Source organism: Rattus norvegicus, chromosome 5 (assembly GCF_036323735.1).
Source record: "Rattus norvegicus strain BN/NHsdMcwi chromosome 5, GRCr8, whole genome shotgun sequence".
In the NCBI taxonomy this organism is placed as follows: Eukaryota; Metazoa; Chordata; class Mammalia; order Rodentia; family Muridae; genus Rattus; species Rattus norvegicus.
In genome coordinates this window covers 9,665,826-9,692,283 of record NC_086023.1, presented here as the reverse complement: position 1 = coordinate 9,692,283, position 26,458 = coordinate 9,665,826, and the positions used below count along the sequence as shown (strand labels likewise).

The window sequence follows — 26,458 nt, the reverse complement described above, 5'->3', positions numbered from 1 at the left end:
AACTCATGGTAAATAATTTATCCCCTTGGGGGATACTGGAGCCAGTCCATCTGGGATGCCAGCCAAAGAGTTGTTATCCCCGAAGCCAACCAGGTCTGGGGCTACAAGGTTTCCCGAAACAGCCAGAAATGGAGAAGGGCATAAGCATGGAGTCGGCACAGGGAACAAGAAAAACTACCTGAGTCACGTGAGAGCACCACCAAAAGGCGAAGCAGGGGCAAAGGGGCAAGCAAAGTCAGAGAGAGAAGGAGAAAGCAGCAGCAGCAGCAGCAGCAGCAGCAGCAGCAGCAGCAGCAGCAGCAGCAGCAGCAGCAGCAGCAGGAGAATAAGGAAACAACACCTCTAGGGCACAAGGTCGGAGGACAGGGTGGGTTGGCTTCAGTATTTCAATAAAGTCTTTATAGTCAAGATAGACAATCCAAACTTCCAGGGCCCAACAGGAAATTTGCTAGCTACAAATAACCTGGAATGTTATATTCTATATAACATCAGCTTGGATGCTAGAAATCTATGAATACCTCTGTTGACTGTAGATCATTCTCTGAGCCCTGTTAGATATATAGAAGAGATAAAATAGGATCCTAAGTTCCCACATTTACTCTTTGCAGGGAGGGGAGGGCGATTTCTCTGCTGTGTCCTTCTCTCCAGAGTTTCCATTTCCTGAATATCTTTCTTACACAGCCATGCAGAGATCATGTCCAAAGATTCTACTGTTCACATGTCTCCTGGCCCCAACACTCTCTTTAGCCTTCCTTTTGCTTCTACTTTACTCTGGGTCCCCAAGCCAGACTCCAAATTCATAATGTCACTCTTCCATAGATGACTTAACTCTGTGGGGGTATGTAGACACATAGGCCTTATCTTGTCCACAGTTAATTTCAGAATAAAAAGGAAAAAAAAAACCTCAGGGTCCTAGAGCAGGAAATGGGATTAAATATAATGAAATCAATGTCTTTATGAAGAAACTGCTTTAGGTCATCAAAATAAGGTTATTTGTATTGAACTCCTCAGGAAGACACTATACACCAGTATTTTGGGACCTATTTAATTATGAGTTCCTGCTTTTTAAGACAATCAACAAACCTTTGAGAACAGCCTGCTACTGAAATAGAGTGTGGAGGGTATCTCCTTCACACAGTGTTAATCCCTGACACCATCCTGCACATATCTATCTACTATGATATTTTTCCAAAGCCATTCTGCTGCATTTATGACCTAGCTAATCATAACCTTTGGGGTTGGTCTATGACTGTTTGTAGAGTCTACAACTGACAACTTGTCACAATGACTCCCTTTACTCTATGGGTCTGAAACACTCCTCTCTCCTGTCTCATCTCCCAGACTGCACACATTTGCTGTTCACACTGCATAGAGCAATGCGAGTATCTTCCTGCTACCACTCTCTCACCCTCCCCTCTGCTCCCCTCGCTTCAGAGTGCCCCAGTATTCCTGCAGATTTCCTCGGGTATTTCCTTCTAAGCTTTTGCCGTATGCAGAGCTATGGAGTGTGTGTATCTTGCTTACTTAAGGAGACCATCAGCCTCTGAGGACCACAGTTTTGTTTTCAACAATTTCATACTTAAGGCTTAGCATAACCACCCCCACTTAGGTGTAAATAAAGACAATATACCCAGAGTAATAAGCAGAAATAATTGCACTTTTGAAGCTCCATTGTGAACCTGACTCACAGAGGAGGCTGGACATACTGTGTGAGTGCATGCACAGTGGTTCCTCTGGACCCACACACTTCCCTGTTGGCTTTGGGTAGCAGAAGCCACCATCTTTCTCTGAGTTGCCATAACAAAACATTGTATGAGATGTTTGCTCTTTTCAAGAATAAAAATGGATTTTCTTTAGGTTCACGAGCCTTACGTTTTAACCCCACAACATCTGTGGTCCCTTCCGAAGCCATAGTATTTGGTTTACAAATGGCTGTGCGCTACTCTCCCCTGCGTTTGCCTTGCTCTGTGTAGGGGCACACTGGTACCCTAAACTCTATTCAAAAGAGTTTACATTATATTACATTAGGACCCACTCCATGACATCATTATCTTCATCTTCTCTGTAAAGCCCCGATCTTTGAATGCAATCATATCATCTAAGATGATAAAATTGAGATGAATTTAGAGGCGACACAACTTGGCCTATTCCATAGACCTTTGAGTAACAAAAATCAAATGGATGGAACCAACCCCAGTGATCAACTAAAGACAAAAGGAGGAAGACTAGATGTTGTAAGATTCACTCCCGTTTTTCTCCAACTCCATATTATGTTGCTTTAGATATCTTCGGACATATCACTCTTTATGTCCCAGTATCGGAACTTTCGAATTAGGAAGTGCTTGCCTTTACTGTTGCAGTCAACAGACCAGGCTAAAGTCTGATGAGTCTTAGAGGTGCAGTCAGCATTAGCTAGCTATCTGGTCAGCTTCTGCAAGCCCTTAAGCCCACACTTAGTACCCTCACATGAAGGGACTCTCCTGCAGCCTTAAGTAGATGTACTTCTAGTAGTAGGAAAGACATGTATTTATGTTTGCTTAGAATGACCCACACAACTCTAGTATCTAAAAAAATAAAAATACCTGCATATACAGAAAGAATATGAAAAGTTCAGGACACTCCAGTTTCTCTGCTTTTCCTAGAATATTTCTGACTTGGGAATGAAATAAGTAACCATAACATTTTAAGATCATTTGAATGGCTTTAAATCAAACAGAACCAAGTTCTTATGCCCAAGTAGGGAGAGAAGCATTGAAGAGGAGTGGAATGTAGCTAGTACTTAGAAGGGAATCAGTACAGTAGGAAGCATACTGACCTGCTGAAGCTTAGGGAGCTTCAGTGGGGGAGGGGAGGGAGGAAGCTAAGAATCCCCAAGGAAACAGATGCCAGAGAGAAAGAACATTCTAGACTACAGGAAGAGTCAAGACTAAGGTCCTAAGTTAAAGAGCGATTGATGGTTCAAGGAATAACAGATCAGAAGCATGGCTGAAGCACTGTCACCGATGCAAAGGAGGAGGTGTAGTAATGACGCAGGATCAGACCCCTCCGTCTCGAAGGCACTCACTGCTACTCCTGGTGAAGTCCGAATCCACAGAGGCTCTGGACAGCAGTGACAGGATCCCACATGCCTCTTAGCAGAGCACCTCAGGCAGCACAACATACACAAAACCAGGTGGAACGGAGAAGGAAGAGGCCATTTCAGCAGTTCAGTTAGGGAGTACCAAGAGAGGGAGGGGGCAATTCCTAATTTTTTAATAGGCAGAGCCAACCTTATTTGTGAATAAGTTGGATGTGGAATATTGTAGAGAAAAGAGAATCAAATATCAGGGGACAGTTTTATTTTTCTAACTATCTGAATTACGATGTTTCCATTAAACATTTAAAAAAATCACACACACATTAATTAATTTTCAGTAAGGTTAATAACTGTAAATATCATTTAATGACAAATTGAATACTTGAGAAGCGTGATTTATCATCTAGCACATAATCTTACAAATTTAGATGTCTAAATTCCTCCTTCACAGTTACAATGAAATCAACGTAAATAAGAAAGAATGTGGTTTCAACTAAGCTGTTTCTCCAAAGACACTCCTTGCACAGGATCTCTGTGGTAAGAGGGCTGCTGCAGAGGGAAAAGCCTTACACAATTAGGTAAGGTGTGTCAGTAATTCAACTCAGAAAACCTATTTGCATTGTTTCTCCTGGTTGTAAAAAAGAACAGAAGAGAATTCTTGTCAAAGGAAAATTCAGAGTAACACAAAGGGTAAAAGATAGTCAAGGAGATGAGGTTCTTCAGAATGTGGCCAGAGGGCTCCCTGCAGAGCTTACACATTTAACCCAGGAACATGTTCAGCTTGAAACCGCACAGACAGGCGTGAACTCATGCTGCCGGTAGAGACAAATTAACTGAAGTGCTCATAGGACATAGGAAAAAAAAACAGTGATTCAGAAAACTTTTACTAAAGCCTTAATAATAAAACAAAATATAAGAGCAGAATGTAATCTTTACAAAATTCATGCATACAACCAAAAGTCTAAGCATACCTCCTCAACTTCTAACAAGGCAACATTTGTTTACAAACGTGTATATATGTATGTACGTATATATTCACTTTTATGTGGACATATACACATACACATGTGTTTGCAGCAGCTCCCACACAGTTGAACACATGGCAAAGGTATCTGTAAAATAAACTAGACAGTTATTTCATAATTATCTTTCCACCATCTTCTCATCATTCTTTCAGGATATGATATATCTTCTTGTAGTTTCCCATGCCACAACTATTATTCTCTAGATTTACTATACTTAAAAATTGTATTATTTTTAAAATCATGTGCATGCATGTGTGTGCGTGTGCATGTGTGTGTGTGTGTGTGTGTGTGTGTGTGTTTTGTACAGGAACACATTGTAGAGATTGAAGGTTAATAGCTGCTGTTTCTATCAATTTCTCGCCAACCTTTTGCATGAGACAGTCTCTTGGAGAACATGGAGTGCACCTATTGTCTAGACTGGCTGCCAGGGAGCTGTGGAGCATAAGGCTGCTTCCAGCAACCCTGCAGCAGCTTGCTGTTGTGTCTCCCTCTTATATGGGTGCTGGGGGTCCAAACGCTAATGCTCATGCTTGCATATCAAATGCTCTACCTCCTGATCCATCACCCTGACCTTGAACTGATTCGATGACCTTCATTTCACTAATGCAATCACAGCTGCTCTCTGGAAACTCTAAAGTCAGGGCTACATTTCCGATTGTCCTATTATTTGTCTCTTGGGGGGCGGGGAGTATTTGTTAGGGTTCTTTGTCTAATTGGTTTTTTCTAAGCTATAGTTCCATGTATCCCACACTGGCTTTAAGATCCACAAGTATGAACCCCAAGAATAACTGTGACTTTCTTGTCCCCCAGCCTTGGATAGTGACAGGCTTGCACCACCATGCCCATTTATGTAGGGGCAGGAACTCAGAGCTTAGCACATGCTGGGTGGTAAATTCTACCACCTGAGTTACATTCCCAGCCCAACCTGCTTTTAAATCACTTATCTATTTAATGTTTAAATGAGGTGTGAGCTTCTTGGGGTCAGGGTACACATGAATTATTCTTTGGTGGTTAATAGATAGCGATACCAGGTTACTGTATTTTATGAATGAATGGGTTGATGCATATTTGATTCATAAACACATTCACTTTCTTCCTTTTTACTATTAAAATTATCTATTGGAATACAAACTAAATAAATGTAATCCCCAAATGTTTGTCTTAGGGATAAGTCAATGTGCAGCCAGGATCCAGTCATGTATTTAAATATCCTGGGGGAATAAAAAGCTATTAAAACAAAACAAGGAATGACTTAGAGGACTTTCTTCTTCCTTTCAGTCATGTTTATGCTATTACCCATTCTTCTTAAATCTCAAGCACACAGAACTTCTTAGACACACGATTAAGCAGGTCTTACTTAGGTTTACCACATAAGAGGGGATCTGTTTCCTTGTACAGAGCTGTTCCCTTATCAACTGCTAAGTATGGCAATCTCTTGACCCAGGGTCTTTCTTTTTTTTTTTTTTATTAACTTGAGTATTTCTTATATACATTTCGAGTGTTATTCCCTTTCCCGGTTTCCGGGCAAACATCCCCCTCCCCCCTCCCCTTCCTTATGGGTGTTCCCCTCCCAACCCTCCCCCCATTGCCGCCCTCCCCCCAACAGTCTAGTTCACTGGGGGTTCAGTCTTAGCAGGACCCAGGGCTTCCCCTTCCACTGGTGCTCTTACTAGGATATTCACTGCTACCTATGGGGTCAGAGTCCAGGGTCAGTCCATGTATAGTCTTTAGGTAGTGGCTTAGTCCCTGGAAGCTCTGGTTGCTTGGCATTGTTGTACATATGGAGTCTCGAGCCCCTTCAAGCTCTTCCAGTTCTTTCTCTGATTCCTTCAACGGGGGTCCTATTCTCAGTTCAGTGGTTTGCTGCTGGCATTCGCCTCTGTATTTGCTGTATTCTGGCTGTGTCTCTCAGGAGCGATCTACATCCGACTCCTGTCGGTCTGCACTTCTTTGCTTCATCCATCTTGTCTAATGATCCAGGGCCTTTCTTGACAGTATTCAATCCACTTCCAGCTTGGGTGGACCCAGGTATGTCAACAGCCCACTGAGGGTGCAGTAGCTGATGCCGGTTCTGCTGTGTTTTTGCAGTTTTATGTGGATCCATTAGAGTTAGATATGGGTCAGGGAGGTGGTTCTAGGGTTAAGGTTTCTGCTATGTGAATCCTGAGGGAGCAGAGCTTAGTATCCCCCAAGCTGTCTAGTGAGACCGGCCATATTGGTGAGCTCTGAGTTTGATCGAGAGACTCTTCCTAGATAAAATGGAAAAGCCACCAAGGGGGATTCCCAACATCAACCTTCGCTGTCCATAACACATGTGCATACACACACATACACACATGCACATGTGAATTCACATGCATGCAAACATGCACATACATACATGTGCACACACATATACACACATGGAAAAGAAAAAGTCAAAAAGTTAGATAAAATAGATTTTATAGTATTTAAGCAAGCAAATGTATTTCTCCCACATCACCAAGAGTGCTTTGGTATATATTGTTTATACTGATATTTAATGATACACTTTTAGTTGCACTGCAATAAGCCTGTATGTACAATTTAAGGAATTATTAGAACAGTGGAAGTGAATAAGTATTCCAAAGTTGTAATAACACAACCTGATCGTCATAAATTATGCAACCTAACGTATGTGAATGTAGCTTAAAAACTATAAAACTCTATTAAAATTCAAGATCGGATGACACAGACTATACATAGTCCCCTGCAAGATTTACATTTCATTTATGTCTATTTACTGTAAGTAAGACTTTTAAGAAGATGTTTTAAGTAACCCACTGTGAGGCGGCATACCCTAAGAGAGCTCCATTGTTTACTTGCCTGATGTATGCGGTACTCTTACACCAGGCCATCGCCCTTCCCCAATAGTACCATTTAGTACAAACAGAGAAATAATTTGTTTAGCTATACAATCAGGAGAGGCTGCACACAATAAAAGAAAGCATTCTGGTTTTTAAATGAATAAAAATTGATTGTGTCCCTATAAAAACTCAATTGGCAGAGTGTTAACTGCATTTCACATAAACATCTGCAGCAGACTGTGCCTCTCCGCTAGGCTCTAATGCAATGGAAGACATTTAGGAATTAATGCATCCTCCAGATGAGTTCAGAGAGATTTCCTAAAAGCGCCTGATGAGATTGTCAAAATTGGGTTAGTCAGAACTGCTAATGACACTGAAAACGAAGGGAAATCTTTAAACAAAATTATTTTGCACTTCTTTTCTCTTGATAAATTATATGCAAATTAGCGTTGATTGAAAAATGTTTGCCTCGAAGGCACTAATAAAGTAAGGTCGTCCCTCCTCATGCATAGTACTTCTTGTTAGCGGGACTTGAAAATGAATTATGCTAGTTTCTTTTTGTAAACTATTTCCATGAGCAGTGTGAGGATACCAGAGACCTCTATACTTTATTTTCAGCATGTGGCTGGGAACTGTAAATGGAATACACATGTTTACATTTTCTAGTTTCAGGTAGGTGTGTAAATGTCTGTGTATATCCATATCTGGAGCTGTCTATATTAATTTGTGTGTATACTTTTGTATACTATGTGTACATATTGGAAAGTATTTACATTTTCTAAGCAAGCCAAGATTTCCATGCCTTTCAGTCCATTACTTTGAGCCAACACTATTCTTCCAGTCAGGATTTCTTATATTTACAGATAGTTTCATCCTTGGCACAATTAAAAGTAAAACTTCGGCCCTGCTGGTTCTAATAAATAGTCTTGGTACTTATCCCTTCTGCTAAACTGTCACATAGTATGTTAGAAAAGAGAGCGTTCCATGCCAGCGTTCTCAACGCCAGCTTTAAAACCATAACGGGCTCATGAAGGAGCAGATGTACAGCCAAGAACCTGTGCATGGTCTCAGTCACTCCACCTCATTTTCCAAATTACACACCGTAATGTGTAGACTTTAAAAATGCGGAGACCATGCAGAACTCTGCGGTTGTCTCTGGACACAGTGCATGGACGAAGCTTACTCTTGTTTTAATATTTCCAGGTGAACACTGTCAGCAATGTCATTATTAGTTTTTAAAAGAAACTGCAGGTTAAGGTGAAGCATGCCTTAAAATGAGGGACGGAATTGGCATGTAGACAAGTTACGCAATGCTTAGCTAGCAGACATGCACTCCTAAATGTGAACTGAACACCAGAAAACAGTAATTATAGAGTAGAAGCCATGAGAAGGCTGGTACATTAAGGAGATACAAACAAACCATTTTAATTTTGTAAAAGAAAATTTATCTGTAATTTAAAATTTCATGAATTTATAAATTAAAAAATTGTGTGTATATGTGCATATGTGTGCATATATGTATGTATGCACATGTATATGTGTGCATGTGTATGTATTGTGCATGTATGTATGCATGTGTATTATATGTGCATGTGTATATGTATTCATGTGTATGTACATGTGCAAATGTACATGTGTGCATGTGTGTGTGCTGTGCATGTGTGTGTTGTGCATGTGTGTATGTGTGCATGTATGCATATTGTGCACACATGTATGTGTGTGTATTTTATAGTTCATAGGTTTAAGAAACAGTCAATGACTCTTTGCAATAGTACAAAATGGTCTGAAGTAATTGGATATTGAAATTTGTTTGCATTTTCAAGAGATTTTTAATTTTCAAAGAAATGACTACCTAGAAAAACAACATTTCTTCAGATTAAAAAAAGAGGTATGTTTTTTGAATTTGAGAAGCAGGATTAAAAAATGACAATTTGGGACTATTTAAAATGTATCAGATATCAACAAATTTAGCTCAGGCAGCTAGTAGCATTCTGTTAAAAGATCTGTTTAATCAGGTCTTGTCAGAGAGTCTTAGAGACACTGCAAACTGACTTTGATGCTGCCATGACATGAGCACCTCTCCAAGCTAATGGACTTCTGAAGCTTAGACAGTTCTCTGCTGGTTTGGCAATCTTCATTGGAAATGGTAACCAGCAAAGTCTTCAGTTTACATATTACAAGGGTTTGTTGTTGTCCTATTATTCTGGGTCATAACCAACTGACTTGATCACAGTCAAATAATTTTGGTAAATTCATGAATATATGTAATGCATTCACACATAACAAATAACTTAGATCTATAATGAAGTAATTCAAACATTTCCCACCTTGTATATTGCATTGTGACAGACACTGAAGAATACTGTAGGCAGACCATAATTCTTATCTGTAAAGATTGCTGGATCCCATAGAAGAATTCTAGAAACTTAAAATATTTCATAAGACTAAGATAAGTAGTATAGGGAAGGAAGCCTTGGCAGGCTTGACCAATGCTAAAGGAATGGTGTACAGTATGGTATGAAAACATAGCAACTGGAGCAATGCCTGGAATGTGGAACATAGTCATGGGTGGCAGGAAAGGAGGCCCTTGCAAGGGCCCCAGAGACGCTGGAGCGAACACAGCATATAGAGGAGCACAGCTAAGATTGCTTCAGCCCCAGATCTGGGAAGACAGATGACAGGGAACTGATCTCCAGCTGCAGCTCATCCAGCAATATGCCAAAACGTGCATGGAAGGGCGGGCAAGTCTGTGTAGTGAGGTTTGCGGGAATTCTCCATGGAACGGATGCATGAGATCAGGTCTCAGAGCTAGTATCCAGGCAGAAGACTCCGAGAAAAAGATTAACTAGAGCAGGCAATGAGTCAAATTCTAATAGCCAGGCTCCCAGGAAGCTTCAAGGACCAAGCAAGTCAGACACCTAGAGAGAGGGGTCAGAGAGGAATTCTATCAAGTTACTGAATCAGTTGAGCCTGTGAAGCCTAGGCTCCACAGAGACTCAATGTAAGTAAGACTAAATCCCTTTCAACATATAATGTGAGGTGTTATCAAAGTTGGGATTACATTCAGAATACTCAACCATGCTTTCACAGCTCTTACCCACCCTTGATGGACTTTCTCTCTCTCTCTCTCTCTCTCTCTCTCTCTCTCTCTCTCTCTCTCTCTCTCTCTCTCTCGTAATACACTGCTTGACTCTGCTTGTTTGAATGACTGAGAAGAATGGAGACATGGCCACACTCTAGATGCTGAAAATTGTACTTGAAGACTATGAAAGAAAATTGGAAATAGATCTTTTTCAAAGTTCTGTTTAAAGAAGTCATGCATCTTTTGGGATTCTGGCCATCTCAAGAAACACATTGAATGACTTTGAACATCTTTCTATTGGAACAGGATTCTGGGCCTCATCTTATATAGATGACTCATATTTTCCAACCAACTCACCCAATAAACACTCACAAATGCCTCCATGCTCTCATGGATCTACTTAGCTTATCATTCACTCTGGTCTTAGTGGTCTGGAAGAGAAGTTGTAAAGCTTAATGGTCTGCTCCAACTGAGATACTAAAGGCATTCAGTTTCTAGACCGTTTTCTCAGTCATTCTTTCCATACTTATAATTTATGACTGGGTATAGTCTTGGCTCCTCACCTAAACCATTTGTGTGCCTCAGTCCTGACGGTGAATCTCTCAGATGATGACTGTGAATTTGATGGCTATGTCTATGAATGCCAACACAGACAATCAGACAGCAAGATGCCTAGAACAGCACCCAGAATGCAGAAAACTTCCAACAGGCATTCGTGGTCGAGGTAATTATGTTTAGAGATGGGCAAGCCAAGATTGATTTCTCCTACAGGTAGAGATACTTGTATATGCATTTTCTATTGAGATGGCATGGAAGGAGGACATTTGAGGCAGATGGAGGTCACCTGGGAAGATGATGGCACTGTGAGGCAACATGGAAGAAGGCTGTTTGTTCTGGGGGAAGTCAGAATGTGTGGACACAGAAGGCATAACACAAGCTCTGTGTGCTCAGTTCAAGTCTATATTTAAGGCTGTGGAACTTCTGTAACAAGCAAATGATGAGAGCTTTAGGGAGATGATTTGAGCAGTACTATTAGAAGGATGAGTTGGACACTCTTTAGGCAACTTGTGAAATATGCAGGGGCTACAACCAACGTAGTAGAGGAGAAAGGCATGTGTGAGAGTGAGGTAGAGCATGGAAGAAACCCAGGATTTGGGTGGTGAAGTACACTGGCTGTTGTCTGAGACGGGGAGGCTAAACACTTAAGGCTACATCTACCCAATGGAGTACTACTCAGCTATCAAAAACAATGACTTCATGAAATTCGTAGGCAAATGGAATAAACTAGAAAATATCATCCTGAGTGAGGTAACCCAATCACAGAAAAACACACTTGATATGCACTCATTGATAAGTGGATATTAGCCCAAAAGCTCAAATTACCCAAAATGCAATCCACAGACCACAGGAAGTTCAAGAAGAAGGATAACCAAAATGCAGATGCTCCCACTCCTTTGTAAAAGGGGGAAAAACATTGACAAGAGGGGATATGGAAGCAAAGTTTAGAGCAGCGACTGAAGGATTGGCCATTCAGAGCCTGCCCCACATGTATATACAACAACCAAAACTAGATAAGATTGATGAAGCTAAAAAGTGTATGTTGAAAGGGATCAGATATAGATCTCTCCTGAAAGACACATCCAGAGCATGTCCAATACAGAGGTCAATGCTAGCAGCAAACTACTGAACTAAGAACAGGATCTCCCCTTAGGGGGAGTTAGAGGAAGTATTGAAAGAGTTGAAGGAGCTTGCAACCCCATAAGAACAACAATGCCAACCAACAGAGCTTCCAGGGACTAAACCACTACAGAAAGACTATGCATGGACTGACCCAGGGCTCCAACTGCATATGGAGTAGAGAATAGCCTTGTTGGGGCACCAGTGGAAGGAGAAGCCCTTGGTCCTGCCAAGGTTGGACCCCGAGTGCAGAGGAATATTGGGGTGCAGTAAGGGGGATGTATAGGGGGAATACCTGTATGGGGGAGGGGAAAGGGGACTTATTGACAGGAAACTGAGAAAGGGAATAACACTTGAAATGTAAGTAAAGAAATATATCTAATTAAAAAAACAAACAACAACAACAACAAAAAGAAAAGAAAAAAATAGACATTCAATTTAAATATATATCCTTATGTTACCTATTTGAAAGAAAGATTCAGACCTGTACTATCATTTTATATTCATTTTACCATTTTATCATGTGGATGCATGGGTTACATAGGTTTTTGCTTTGGATATTAATTTTTAAGTTTAATTTATTATGATAAAATAAACTTAGGCCACGTTAATCAGTTTATTTTACTTGAAATCAATTTGCTATTACATACATGAAACAAATAACAAAGGATGATCTCGTGTGTATAGTCTATACATAAGTAATAAAAGGCAAATTTTAATAAGCCAAAAGAAAAATCAAAGTTCATCTCACCTGAGTTTGTGCTCAGAAAGAAGCCCCTGTGGTGGTTTAAATGAGAAATTTTCCCCATAGATTTGAACACTTGCTCCTTGGTGAGTGATACTGTTTGGTGACGTCACTGAACTTTAGGAAGTAGAGTCATGCTGGAGAAAGTTATGGGGTGGGCTTTAAGAAGTTATAACCTTGCCCTTCTTCCATTTCGCCCTCTGGAATTGGCGTTTGCAGTTACAGATCTGGCCTGCTGCCTGCTGCTGTGCCCACCCCACCATCGTAGACACTCTCTCACTGTCACCAGCACCACCATCACCACCCGGTACTAAGGACATGCCTCAGAGCCTTAGCCTTGTGTGGCAAGCAGTCTACCACTGAACAGCATCCCAAACCCAGAAGAGTTGGTGTTAATGTCTAATTGGGGTTTTCAAGACTGCGCTGCACTGCCTGCCTGCATCCATGCATGCAGCTGAGACAGAACCTCCCACCATGAACCCTCTCGGCCATGTGACCATGCATTCTGGTGACCTGTTACTCCATAGACGACGTGCTCCAAAGTCAGCTGGATTTACACTGAAAGCGTCTAGACTTGCAGGCCCTTGGTAGCAGACATCTGTGTGTTCATGCAAGTGTGCATGTGAGAATGAGTCGTGTTGTACATGTATTTATTCGTGTAGGTACCTGTAGAAATCAGAGGTTGACCTCTTTCTGTCTCTTTCCGTCTTATTTTGGAGGTGGAGTCTCCCACTGAGCCTGAAGCTTGTCATTTCAGCTGGGCTGTCTGGTCAAGAAGTCCTCTGGATCCCCTGGTCTCTTTCAGTCTCCATAGCCCCTTCCCAGTAATGGGGTTCCAAACGTGTGCCATTCCTCCTGATTCTGGGGAAATGAACTCAGATCCACATGCTTGCATGACAAGCACTGTACCCATCAAGCCATCTCCCCAGATCTATAACAGATACCTTAACATCTGCTTTAGTTTTTCCCTTATGTAAAGCAATTTTCTTAATTAGATAAGTTAAAAATTCAGGGAGCAGATGGCTCTTAATTGCAAATACTAATGAACCCTTTGTTTTCACTAAAACCATGAGATAGGCAGTAATTTAAGTGCAAAGATTCCTAGAGTCTGGACTCCTAAGCAAGTGCCAAGTCCATGGTAACTGACTGAGTGGGTGGGTGCTAGAGACCCTCTAGGAGAACACAGTGGACCTGTCGTGTTCTGCCCAGCAAATATAAAACCAATCATTACCCTATCCCCTTTCTAACTCGGCCAAAGAGGTTTATATGTGGGATACATCAGATCAGGCATGGAGACAGATTTCCAGGGTTGCACTGAAACCTGATTATAGCTGGGGACTCAGAATCCAAGTGAAGAGGACACTCTCACCTGAGAGCTGACAGACCACCTAGTAATAAACCAGTAGTGCTTTCCAAGAATAGAACAGAAGAGCACATTCAGGGGACAAAGACAGCGAGGGAGAAACATTTAAGTGAATATATTTTGGTGGTAACACAAAACAGTAACAATTTAGTCAGCAAAGACAGATTAATATTTACAAAAGGATTTCATCTTTTTATGATTGAATAATATTGGCATTGTACATCATGGCCCAGTCATTAGATTACGGGTACAACGCCTGATTCCTTTTATTGGTTATTGTGAAGAGTGTTGTGATCACCATGGGAGTGTGGAGATCCCTCTGGACTTCTGACTTCACTTCTGCACACTGGGAAATCTCACAATAATATAAGCACACTACACATCTCAAAAAAGCAAGGAGCAAGAAGTTTGAGTGTTTTGCTACCAAGCCAAACAACTTGTGGAAAGTGTTTGACCCACCCTGACATAAACAGTATACAGTACATGCATTTCTCAAAATATCATACAGGGACTGTAGGGATGTGACTCAGCCATTGAAGTGCTTGTCACAGTTTCGATCACGAGCACCCACATAAAAGGCATAGTGGCATGTGCTTGCAGTCCTATGGCTGAGCAGGTGAAGACAGGAGGATTCCTAGAGCGTACTGCTCAGCTAGTCTTGTTGAATGAGTACGCTTCAGGCTATGTGGACCCTCTCTCAAAAACTAAGGGGTGGAGAGATACAGAAAGACACCCACTGATGACCTCTGGCCTCCAGCACACATGTACTCATGCACCAGCATGCACACAGGCACACATATGAATGCATACACTGAAAGCACACTCTAATTATTAAATAAGTAGCATGACATCCTTTTCAAATGGACAAGGTCACTAGAGGATATGACAATGGAAGGTACTGTCAATCAGGGCGGAGAGGTAAGACCAGTTTGGTTCCTAGGTGAGAGGAGTCAGAGCTACAGGCTGAACATCCATGTGCTCTTACAGCAGGCATCTGACACCATTCTCAACACGCAGGCTTAGAAGTCCAGAGCTGGGCTTTCACATCTGAGCTTAAGCCCTTATAAACCAACTCTGCCCTAATGGTCAGGGTTAGATTTCAGTTGTCTGTGCCATGGACTAGATTTAGCATCACAAGAGACAGGGATATAAAACCTGGCATCACAAAAATATTTCTCAACAAGGCCACTGTTAACTTCCTTGCGAAAAATATTTAGTTTTCTAAGTACAATGTTAAGATGTAATATTTTTTTCCCAAGAGCAGGAGAATGCTAATTCAAACCACGTGTGAAACTGGAAAGGACTAGAACTGTAATTAGACTTTATCAAAAACTCCCCGAGGGCTGAAGACCTGGATCCTTAGTTAAGAGCACTTAGTTCTCTCACAGTAGACCCAGATTCTGTTCCCAGGACCCGAGTGAGTGGCTCACAACTGCTTGAAATTCCAGTTCTAAGGGGACCTGATACCACTGTCCTTTGGTGTACATGCCTACACATAGACCCAGACACATACACAGAGCTTTAAAAACATATAAATTTGTAAAACTATTTCAGAAGAAAAGCAAAGCAAGGCCTCAGCTCTACCATGCCCACTAGCACATGTCCCTTCCCTTGTTCATTCGTTTGCTGTTTTAATGTCTGTATGTCTTGAGGGTAGGAATCTGCTTCTGAAGTCTACGGAATTCAGCAGTTGAAAAATCCCCTCCATCCCCACCCCCAAACCTCTATTTCAAGTAGCTCCTATCAACTTTACTCCACAGAATGATTTGTACTTCACAAAAACAAATTAGATTTAAGCTTCTGCTAGAACACAGATTGTGAGTGGATGGCTGCCGAGAGTGAGACTTTTCGCCAATGAATAATTGGAGGTTAGGTATCCAGTAAATCTATCCTGAACGACTATCAGTTGAATAGCATACGGAATTTATACGTAGCTTTAGTAGATACTGAAAACTATTTTTACCTTTTCTGACACCTAATAACCACAAGATTGTAAGTGTTGAGGTCAATTTTTTTTTAATTTGTTTTGCTTTCCTGAGACAGGGTTACTCTGTGAATGTTGCCCTGGAAGTCACTCTGTAGACAAGGCTGTCTCAGGGATCAGCCTGCCTCTGCCTTCTGCGTGCTGGGATTAAAGGCGTGCACCACCACCTGTTAAGTTTACTTAATAACTGTTAGTTCTTGCTTTCCAGATGTTTAATTTTCATTTACATTAAGATCTTCCTCACACTTCACCAATGAGCGACTGCATCTGGGAAAGTCAATCTCACCACACTGGGGCGGTTTCAGGCACAATGGCTTCTTAAAGACATTTTAAAAGTCCTTAGCTTTATTTCTGAGAGGACTTCAGAATCATAAGAAACATTTAAAAGTGTTTATTACATATTCATATGGCCTGTGACTCAGATAGCTTGGAACCCAGTATTTTACTTCAAGAAAATCTATTTAAACACATGTTAAAATTGTCTCTGCCTTTACGTGGATGCCACGAATGTTGGTTGGTAAGATGAGCCAACAGGAGTTCTTACCACTTGGCCAAAATATTACAAGTGTCTTCTGAATTCTGACAGCTGCCACTATTTTAGGGGTCTGATGCGTCTTGTTTGCATTTTGTCCTGTCTTTTTCTTTTCCCAAGTGCCCTTCTGTACATTTGAGATTCCCAGTGCCTTGTCTGGGGTGAAATCTCAGTGCCAATCACTTCTAACGTAGCTCCCTGATGTTCTGAACTAGAAATCAACACTAAGATGATTCATTCCCGTTCCTGTTTTCCTCAGTTTTCATAAGATGTTTCTGTCCACATTCTTTGTGGCTCATGTCAAGTGGCCAGTCCAGTAAGTAGCCTTGAAACAGCGTCCCTCTCGGCAGACTCTGACATCACCATCTTGTGCTGCAGCCTCACACTCCTCAGTGGCCTAAAACTGCCCTTCCGGAATCCATCTGCATTGCTACAATATGCAAGGTGGCACGTAAGACCGATCCAAATTCCGTGCCTCCTCCACCACAGAAGGCAGTCACCCCCCCTGTCCTTTGGTACTTCTGGCTGGGCATTCGAGCTGCTTAAGACGCCCAGTTTCCCACCTGGCCTTAGACTGGTACCGAGTGGTCCCCTCCTCCTATCCATCCATCCAAAGTGGGATAAAGACAAAATAAAAGGGCCTTCAAAATAGTTCCAGCGCAAGGCCCTGGGTTCGGTCCCCAGCTCCGAAAAAAAAAAAAAAAAAAAAAAAAGAACCAAAATAGTTCCAGACATCAGGTCTTTCAAGTTTCAGTCCAGTGAGCTTTGTAGCCTTCCAACCTGGCCACTTTAACCACAGCCTGTTCCTCAGCAGAAACCTCCGTTAAAGGCTTCCTTTTTTCCCTCTAGGGTTACTCAGCTCTGTAGATTTTCATCTACACTGTCATCTTCACGGTCCCTGTAAAAAGAGCTTCTCTTTACCATTATTTGTTTCTTTGTCAAAGGTGCACGCACCTTCTCTCTTTCTGACGATTTTCCTTTCTTTCCTTTAATCATTTTGTTTGTCTGCTTTTTTCCCATATTATTCTCTTCATAGCCTTCTGAGAGCAGTAATCCATTATGTTGTAACTGTCCTTCCTAAAGCACTCTTCGTTTGTGTGTGTCCCCTGGGCCAAAGCCTTTCTCATTGCTCGATTATTTTTCGTATGGAAAGGTAACTTAATTTGAATGCCAGGCACCTGTTCTTTTGAGAGAATCATCTTATAACTGGGACCATTTTTTGGCACATTTTTCCCATTTCCGTTTTTGGCACATGCGTGGTATGCATGGTATGGTCACAAGCTGAGGTGGGACAGCTTGCATGCGTGCGTGCATGTGGACCCCAGAGCTGATATCACTTGTCTTCCGGGATCACCCTCCATCCTGTGTACTGAGGCAGGGTCTTTCGTAGAGCTCGGGGATGCAGCTAGTCTAGCCAGCCGGCTTGCCCCAGGGTTTTCCTGTTTCCATCTCACCGGAGCTGGGATTCCAGTGGGCCCACTTGCCTGGGCACTTAACGGATGGCTTGGGATGCCAACCCCAGTCTCATAATTACAAGACTGAAGTGCAAGAAAGCAGCTTGCACACGAGCCATCTCCCCAGCTCCATTTTCTAAGTGTGCAGCTCTCTGTTCCAAGTTATTAGCATGCGTATTCAGAGAGGCTTTTCTCTCTTACGTCACTTCCTTTCCACATTGCTCAGCAGTACTGTTCTCCGTTAGCCACCAACCCACACAGAGGGAAACTCCCCGACCTACTCACTCAGACAGAAGTTGAGCCTCTTCACAGCTAAAACTGAGCACAAAGAAAACGAGACACAGTCCACCACCCTAGTGGACCAAGCGGACCAAACGGATATTGTAAACCATTTCACTAAAGTGTGGCAAAGCAAGGAGGCGGCTACTGTTCAGATCACCACCCAAGATTCTCAACACTGCTGTGCACCACGGTGTTAGACAAAAATTCTAATGTCCATGGCCTGTCAGAGCGCAAAAGTATTAGGGACTTGACCTTAGCCTTGGAAATGTTTGAAAGCTTCCAGGTGACTCAAATGTGTCTCTTGGGTTGTGTATAAATCAAAATAGACAACATTTATCTGCACTGGTAATGGGACCACAGGTAAACATGCTTCTTATTGGTGAGGGTGGGAAGGGGTGAGCAGGACAGATGGGAAGGGGAACTCCTCCGACAGGGACAGGGCAGATGGGAGGGGGAACTCCGACACAGGACAAGAAGACTGGATAGTATCAGTCAGCTAGCTGGAGGTGGCACCAGCACAGTGAAAAGAGGGAACCATGGTTCAACAGGTGAGGAAGATTCCATGTGCAGAGACACTGTGGATCCCGCCTCCCAAGGAAAGAGCTTTAAACAGGTCTGTCGGAGGCCAGCCTGGGGCTCTTGTCTGTGACCTGGGAGAGGCTTAGACTGTGGGATTCTGCAAAGACCCCAGGAAGATTTGACAAGTCTGGGAAACTGACTTAAATGACACATGCCTCTGGAGAACAGGAAAGTCGCTATAGGGACTGCAAAGTCTGTGGCTAGGAATTAAAAGCTTAGAAGTTAAACTTTGTGCTAATTACCATCTGAGGAAAGCTGGAGTTGAGAGACAAAAGAGAAAATATAAATGAAAACCTGGCAGAGGATCTCCTGCCCTGGCACTGTTCAAACGAAACAATGTTTTATTGATTTGTTTTAAGTTTTACTATAAATTTAGAGTAAATTTTCAGAACTTGCAGTTGTTCTACTAAGTACATTTTAAAGCCATACATAAAACATGTCAAAGTAACTTTAGTAACATGTTTTATTGAACTCAAATATTATCATCTCAATCCATAATCAGTTCTAAAATTATTTGCTTTTGCCTTTGTATAGGATTATGAGTATGTACTGCATACATGCCTGGAACCCACAGAGAGCACAAGAGGGTTCCCTGTGCCCTGAAAGCAGGGCTAAGGATGGCTGTGGGCTGCCATGTGTTCGCTGAACTGAAGTAGGGTCCTCTGAAAAGACAGGAAGTGTTAGCAACCCAGCCAACTCAAGCTCTCCAAATCAAAGTTACTAATAAGTTGGTTTGTTGTTGCTGTTTGTTTTGGTCTTGCTGTTTTGTTTGTTTGTTTGTGTTGTTGTTTTGCACTGTCTTCCAAATCTGTTGTATCAGGAGGTTTCATATTGAAATTCCCATTGCCACAATCTCTTCATTCTTTTCTCCTACTGAAACCCACTCTAAAGCTGTAGTCTTAGGGCACAATTACAATTCTATCTAACCTCAGTTTTAACCTTACCAGATGAGTCTTTTCTGAGATCCTCCACTGTTATCAAGATCGAATCCACCATACAGAGCTCCTCCATAGTTACTAATCTTTTACCTATCACATTTGAGTAACAAACATTGAGGCACTGCTCAGTCTTTAGTACTCTCCCCAGACACTGCTTGCCTCCCTACTATGTCCCAAGCACTGCTTGTGTCCCTACTATGTCTCAGGCACTGCTTGCATCCCTACTATGTCTCAGATACTGCTTTTGTCCCTACTATGTCCCAGGCACCTCTTGCATCCCTACTATGTCTCAGATACTGCTTTTTTCCCTACTGTGTTCCAGGCACTGCTTGACCTCCCTACTATGTCCCAGACACTGCTTGTGTCCCTACTATGCTTGTCTATATTTTCTCTTTTTTTCCACCTTTAGGCAACTTATTCAACTCTGCCTAGAAATATTCTTTCTATAATTTTTTAATTTAATACTAATTTCCATACCTCAACATAACCTCACAGACATTTCTCCTCCTCAGGCCCTATTTCAGGCTCCCCACCACCACCACTCTTATCTCTTACAAAGAATGACTCCAACTTTCTTGCTATGGGTACCTTTCTGAGCCGAGCAGACCTATTCAAAGCCTCTTCATTGGTAACAGCCACCTTCCTGGCTTTCCCAATCTGTACAAGGCAAAGGCCTCTCAAAGCAAACTCATCGGGTGATTCCCTGGCCCCAAACAAAGAAAATATTTTGATTATATTTAGGTTATTGTCATGAACATGATTTAAGCAGTAAATAAAATTGCACTGACAATTCTTTATTATGGTAATTTATGACTAAATACAAATAACATCAATATAACAAGATTTCTATACTTCAGCTGGCTTACTTTAGGTAGGCATGACACTGGATTTGTAGCTGAGAGTGTCTATGTTGAAACAACAGCCATGAGGAAGAAAGAGAGAAAGAAAGAGGGATGAGGGAGAGGGATGGAGAGGAGAGGGGAAGTGGGAAGGGGGAGGAGAAGTGGGGGGGAGGGGGAAAGAGAGGGAAAGGGAGAGAGAGGGAGAGAAAGAGAGAGAGGGAGAGAGAGAAAGAGAGAGAACATGAGTGAGCTAGCTTAGTGGGGATGCATGGGCTTTTGAATCCTCACAGCCCAACCCCACTGACTCAGCAAAGCCATACCTCCTACTCCTCCCTAGACAGGGGCTGACTGGAGACCAAGCACTCAGATACTCACAGTCTATGGTAGCAATCTCATTCCAGCCACCACAGATTTTTCAATGCAATAATAAACATTTTATTTGTTTGCTACTGTAAAATTACAAACTTTGTATTTGAATTAACTTTCACACTCATTTCAAATTGATGATATGGCAGAAGACATTGCCTCTCACAGTTTAAACTTCATTGTTTATTAAGGAAAACAAAAACAAAAAACCAAGATAGCATCTTTCCTGGGAGCAATGAAGGATCATTTCTTATTAGCTCCTAAAAATGCTAACATTTCCTATTGTGGTTTTGATGTGAAATTCAATAAAAATGTTAAAGAAACAAGGAGTGATAACATGGAACAACTTAACTTACGTTTTCAAAACACAGGATGTCTTAAGTCTGGCCCTCTCCCAACTTGATATTTTACTGCTCTACTCTTTGTCCCGAAGACACTGAGAACAGCCGTTGCCTGATATGGCTGCTAAGTCTCTGGGTTGCTTGTAACGCTAAGTCTCTGGTAAGCCATGTCATTTAGAATGGCGATGGTTGGTGTAGAGCTACATTCTGTTTCCTGTCTTGCGCACGGTGCCTACAGAAGAAGGAACAGCCCTGGTTCTTTTTCTTTTCTTTCTCTCTCTCTCTTTTTGTCAAAAAAAGTAAGTAGAAGGAAATTCTCTTGAAAAATGCAACTAAGATTGGGAATCATACACACAATAAAAGACTTCGTTTGGGGAAGTCATAGAAATGCACAGACGCAAACCTTTGTTTCTATCTAAATAACAATAACTCCTATTGACCACTGTGATGGAGTGAATCTTCCCTCTCTAACACTGGTGTTGGAACTTAATCCTCACAGTGGTCGTGTTAAGGGACCTGGGTTCTCAGTCTCATAGGTTCGTGTCTCATGAGAGGCTGGCAGGAGGCAAGGGAGCATTTTCTGTTGACTTCCAAGGCTATGAGGGCTGTTTCCTCAAGAAGATGCAAAAGTGGCCTGGTCCTCACTAGAGATAGAGACTTCAGTATCTGAATCTTGAGCCAGGCTGCCCCTGTGGGAGGAGTTCTCATTGTTTATAAACTCCCAGCCTGTAATGTTCTGGTAGGACAGCAGTGACCCAGAGTACTACAAATGTCACTTTCCATGGAACTAGGAATCAAGGCCAAGTTTTACATAAGCCATGTTGATAAAGTATTAACCATGAATTCCAATTGGAACATATTCGACCGGAAGTCGAATTTTGAGCCAACGAAGTAATGTAATGCAGGAGTCTATATCTTACGGTTTTATTGCCCTCATCTCTGGTGGTCATGACAACATATAATGGGAGGAACAATTTTTAACTCATCTTTCCAAAGCACTTGTAACCTGTCTCCCTGAACAGCTCATGCTTTCTGCATAATTTCTTTGACTTGCATGATACGATACTATGGATACAGGAAATGTAACTGCCCCTCCCTAAAGCTGCCTAAAGGGGGCCTGTGGAACATACTTCCCTGACTGGCTGCTAGGGCTTCAGGGGGAGAGGATGCGCCTCGCACTGCAGAGACTTAGTGTGCCACTGTGGGAGGGATACCCAGGGGGTCCCCACCCGCTCAGAGCAGAAGGGGAGGGACTGTGTGAGGGGAGTACCTGGAGGACAGACAGCAATTGACATACAAAGTGAATAAATAAAATAATTAATTAACTATTTAAAAGAACAAAGGTCTATACAGACATAGCTAAATTTTATAATATAAAATAATATATAGTAGGAGGAATAAATATCTGAAAGACAAAAATGTATGAATGACAACAGAGAGAGAGAAAGAGAGAGAGAGAGAGAGAGAGAGAGAGAGGAGAATGTAGGAACACAGTCTTTAAATCTAGTGGTTTAACACATTCTCTAATATAATGAATTCTAACTGTGTCTTCATTATTATTCAGCATTATATTTAGAATTTTAGTTTTGGCTACTTTAAAATGTTTAAAATATATTTACAGAGTTTAATAATATAATATGTTTATTATATTAAATACCAGTAGGAAATAAGCAGGCACCTGGTATACACTAAACAATTTTAAACTTTGATAAATAACTGGTTATGCACTACTTTGTTCTGCTCGAGTAGAGCTCAGTTCTCTTGAAATTAGTGGTTAAGCATTGAAGACAAAATAACTATTGCATTAAAAATTACATATTTATGATTTTAAAAGCCAATATTTTAAAAGTTTATGTTGTGTATATTTCAAAAATATGTAACAATATGCTTTCTAGGGTCCAAGTTTCTTTCAATATGCCTTGTATCTAAGATAGAATCTAGGATCAGATATTATAGATACCTTGGCAGTTTATTACCTGGTACTGCAGATTATTAGATGTTTCATAGAGCAGTATCATTTCTTTATGAAATATTTCCTTCTGAAAAGAATACTCAAAGCCCACTAGTACCTAGAAAAAAAAGAAAATGACTTTGCTTTTGTTGCCCTTGACGTTTGTATGTTTTGTTTAACACACTAAACAAGTTTATAGGCCACTTTCTGCTTTTAACTTTGGTGCCTTTGAAATATAAACAATGCTTTGTCTCCAGGGTACCATTTAAAACTCACTTTTTGCAATTAATTTTCAGTTTCTTAATAAGCAGTTCTAAGTGCTTAAGAGCCTCTTCCCACTAGTCACTGAGTAGCAAGGAAAGCATCTGAGATCCATTGAGCTGAAGGGCTCCTTGGTTGCTGTGGACACTGCTGAATCCATGCATGCTCATACTTGAGCAGACACAGACCGTCTTCTGGAATAGCGATAGCCTGGTGGTAATGAGTTCCCAGGAACAGAGTACCGATGGCCTGCTCCCTGCATTTGTTATAATGACTAGTGCATTGAACTTCACGCTTCTAGGCACAGTAGCACTCCAATTCCCTGTCTGGGGCACACGGGTTACAATTTTAAAAATTTGTTCTTTTCATATAAGTGTTTTGCCTGCATATGTGTCTGTGTGCCATGTGGGTGCCTGGTGCCCATACAGGTAAGAAGAATGAGTTGGATCCACTGGAACTGGAGGTAGAGATAATTACCCTGCCATGTAGGGGCTGAGAATTGAACCCAAGTCCTCTGGAAGAGCAGTCATTGCTCTTAACTGATAAGCCACCTCTCCAGCCACTCATGCTACAAATTTTCATGAATGGACTAGTGATGGAGGGTGCCGAGAAAATGAAAATGGAAATACAGAGTGAAATATACCTACAGCTAAGGGAAATTTCCAGCAAGGAACTGGTTAGTACTTATTACTTTCCAAAAATATTACAAACCTACAGCAGGAGTGGAAATAATGCTACAAAACTGCATACCATAAAATCACTATATTTGATCAATTTTATGTGTATTTTCCAAAAATAAAATCTTTTAATAAATAATTTTCAGAGACACATTGTAACTAGAGCTGTTTTATCTGCATAAACCAGTCTTCCTTTTCACTGCAGATGTTAATATTGTCAGTGCCCATATGATTCCATGTCTACCATGATGACATGGCCCAGCCTTTGAAATAACGTGTCCCTCTGAGTATTTATGTACATTGAATAGCACTTAAAATTTAAAAAGTATCAAAACTTTAATTTATTCTTATGAATTTATCAATGACAATTAGACATCTTAACAGAGGTCACATGTTGTATACAGTATTTCTTTGAACATCTATATTCTTAAATGGCCTGTGCTAAAGTTAGTAGAGGGTACAGAAGTAATTCCCAAAGTTTGTTTGTTATTTAGGAATAAGTAGATTTTTTATCTATTATCAGAGTTATTAACTTGGAACGCCAAACCTGCTTGAATTAAATGCTCATTGCTTTACCTTTTTAAAATCAATTATCACTAGACAATCCCTGGTATGTGTCAGATACATATACCAAAAACTTAAGTAGGAGAATCTACTCCCTAGTCGCTCAAGTGTTAGGAGAGAGAAAAGCTGTAGACATATAGGCATGTTTCAGTGGGAATGAGGACTGGGTGTTTCTTCTATTGGGAAAGTATCTTTGTTTTAATTCACAGACTGTCCCAGCCAAAGGCCTCACCTGCCCACATAGCTAATGTGTGATGTACAACCTCACTAATTCTTTGCTTCTCCCAGAAAGTACTCATTCACAGTGCTGTGAGATCAAATGAAACGATGCGTGCACTGTGCTTATCTGATGTAGACATCCGATATACATCAATACTTCCCACAGCCTTAAATATGACACCTCAGCCAAACAACATTTTTTCCTTGAAAGCTGACATCCTTTGTGTGTGTGTGTGTGAGTGTGTATGGCCTTGTATGTGTGTGTGTGCGTGTGTATGTCATGTGTGTATATGACCATGAGCTTGTGTATATGTGTATACTGTACAGTGATTTTCATACTATCCATAGTACATTGGACTTGGCTAGGTACCAATTGGGTGCATCTCCACTCACAGGAATCAGCCATATATACAAACATAAGTCTCAAATATCTATCATATCTGTGCTTTTGGTCTTCCTCTCGGCCATAACTGATAGGTATCAGTATAGATTCATAATCTAGATTTAACCAATGACATTTTCTCTGGATTATTTGCATTAAAAAGAAGGCAGAGCTTCCTGGTTGCTGCCGCTGCAGAGAGCCCGTGGGGAGCACCCCACGAGCGAACCTGAGCCTCGGGACCACAGGTAAGACCAAATTTTCTGCTGCAAGAAAGCTGCCTGGTGAGCTTGGGACACAGGAAAGCAGAATTTCTCTAGGACCGGGCACGTTCTGTGTTTACCGGAAGTCCCACACCCGCGGATCCCGGCCCGCAGCAGCTCTCTGCTCCCAGACCCGGTGAGAGAGAGACCCAACCGCCTGGTCAGGTGGGCACTCCTGAGGCTGCAGAGCGGAAGAGACCACCAACTCTGCTCACCCCTGCCCACATCCCTGGCCCAAGAGGAAACTGTATAAGGCCTCTGGGCTCCCGTGGGGAAGGGCCCAGGAGCGGCAGGACCCCTGTGCCTGAGACACCGCCGGAACCTGAAAGAAACAGACCGGATAAACAGTTCTCTGCACCCAAATCCCGTGGGAGGGAGAGCTAAACCTTCAGAGAGGCAGACAAGCCTGGGAAACCAGAAGTGACTGCTCCCTGCACACACATCTCGGACGCCAGAGGAAAAAGCCAAAGACCATCTGGAACCCTGGTGCACTGAAGTTCCCGGAAGGGGCGGCACAGGTCTTCCTGGTTGCTGCCCCTGCAGAGAGCCCGTGGGCAGCACCCCACGAGCGAACCTGAGCCTCGGGACCACAGGTAAGACCAAATTTTCTGCTGCAAGAAAGCTGCCTGGTGAACTCAAGACACAGGCCCACAGGAACAGCTGAAGACCTGTAGAGAGGAAAAACTACACGCCAGAAAGCAGAACACTCTGTCCCCATAACTGACTGAAAGAGAGGAAAACAGGTCTACAGCACTCCTGTCACACAGGCTTATAGGACAGTCTAGCCACTGTCAGAAATAGCAGAACAAAGTAACACTAGAGATAATCTGATGGCGAGAGGCAAGCGCAGGAACCCAAGCAACAGAAACCAAGACTACATGCCATCATCGGAGCCCAATTCTCCCACCAAAACAAACATGGAATATCCAAACACACCAGAAAAGCAAGATCTAGTTACAAAATCATATTTGATCATGATGCTGGAGGACTTCAAGAAAGACATGAACACACTTAGGGAAGCACAGGAAAACAT

At 41.9% G+C, this 26,458-nt stretch overlaps 1 protein-coding gene across 6 annotated transcripts in view; it reads right to left on the bottom strand.

The window, feature by feature from the left end:
- Eya1 (EYA transcriptional coactivator and phosphatase 1) overlaps positions 1 to 26,458 on the bottom strand; it is a 238,011-nt gene that overhangs the window by 192,326 nt on the left and 19,227 nt on the right. For all 6 annotated transcript variants that reach the window (XR_010066461.1, XM_039110907.2, XM_039110905.2 and 3 more), the window contains exons 2-3: positions 23,088 to 23,180; positions 20,151 to 20,265 (exon numbers count right to left, since the gene is read on the bottom strand). Coding sequence is in view for 5 of the 6 variants with exons in the window: in XM_039110907.2 (XP_038966835.1) it covers positions 20,151 to 20,265; positions 23,088 to 23,116 (144 nt within the window). In the remaining variant the exon portion in view is untranslated. The remainder of the gene's footprint in view (positions 1 to 20,150; positions 20,266 to 23,087; positions 23,181 to 26,458) is intronic.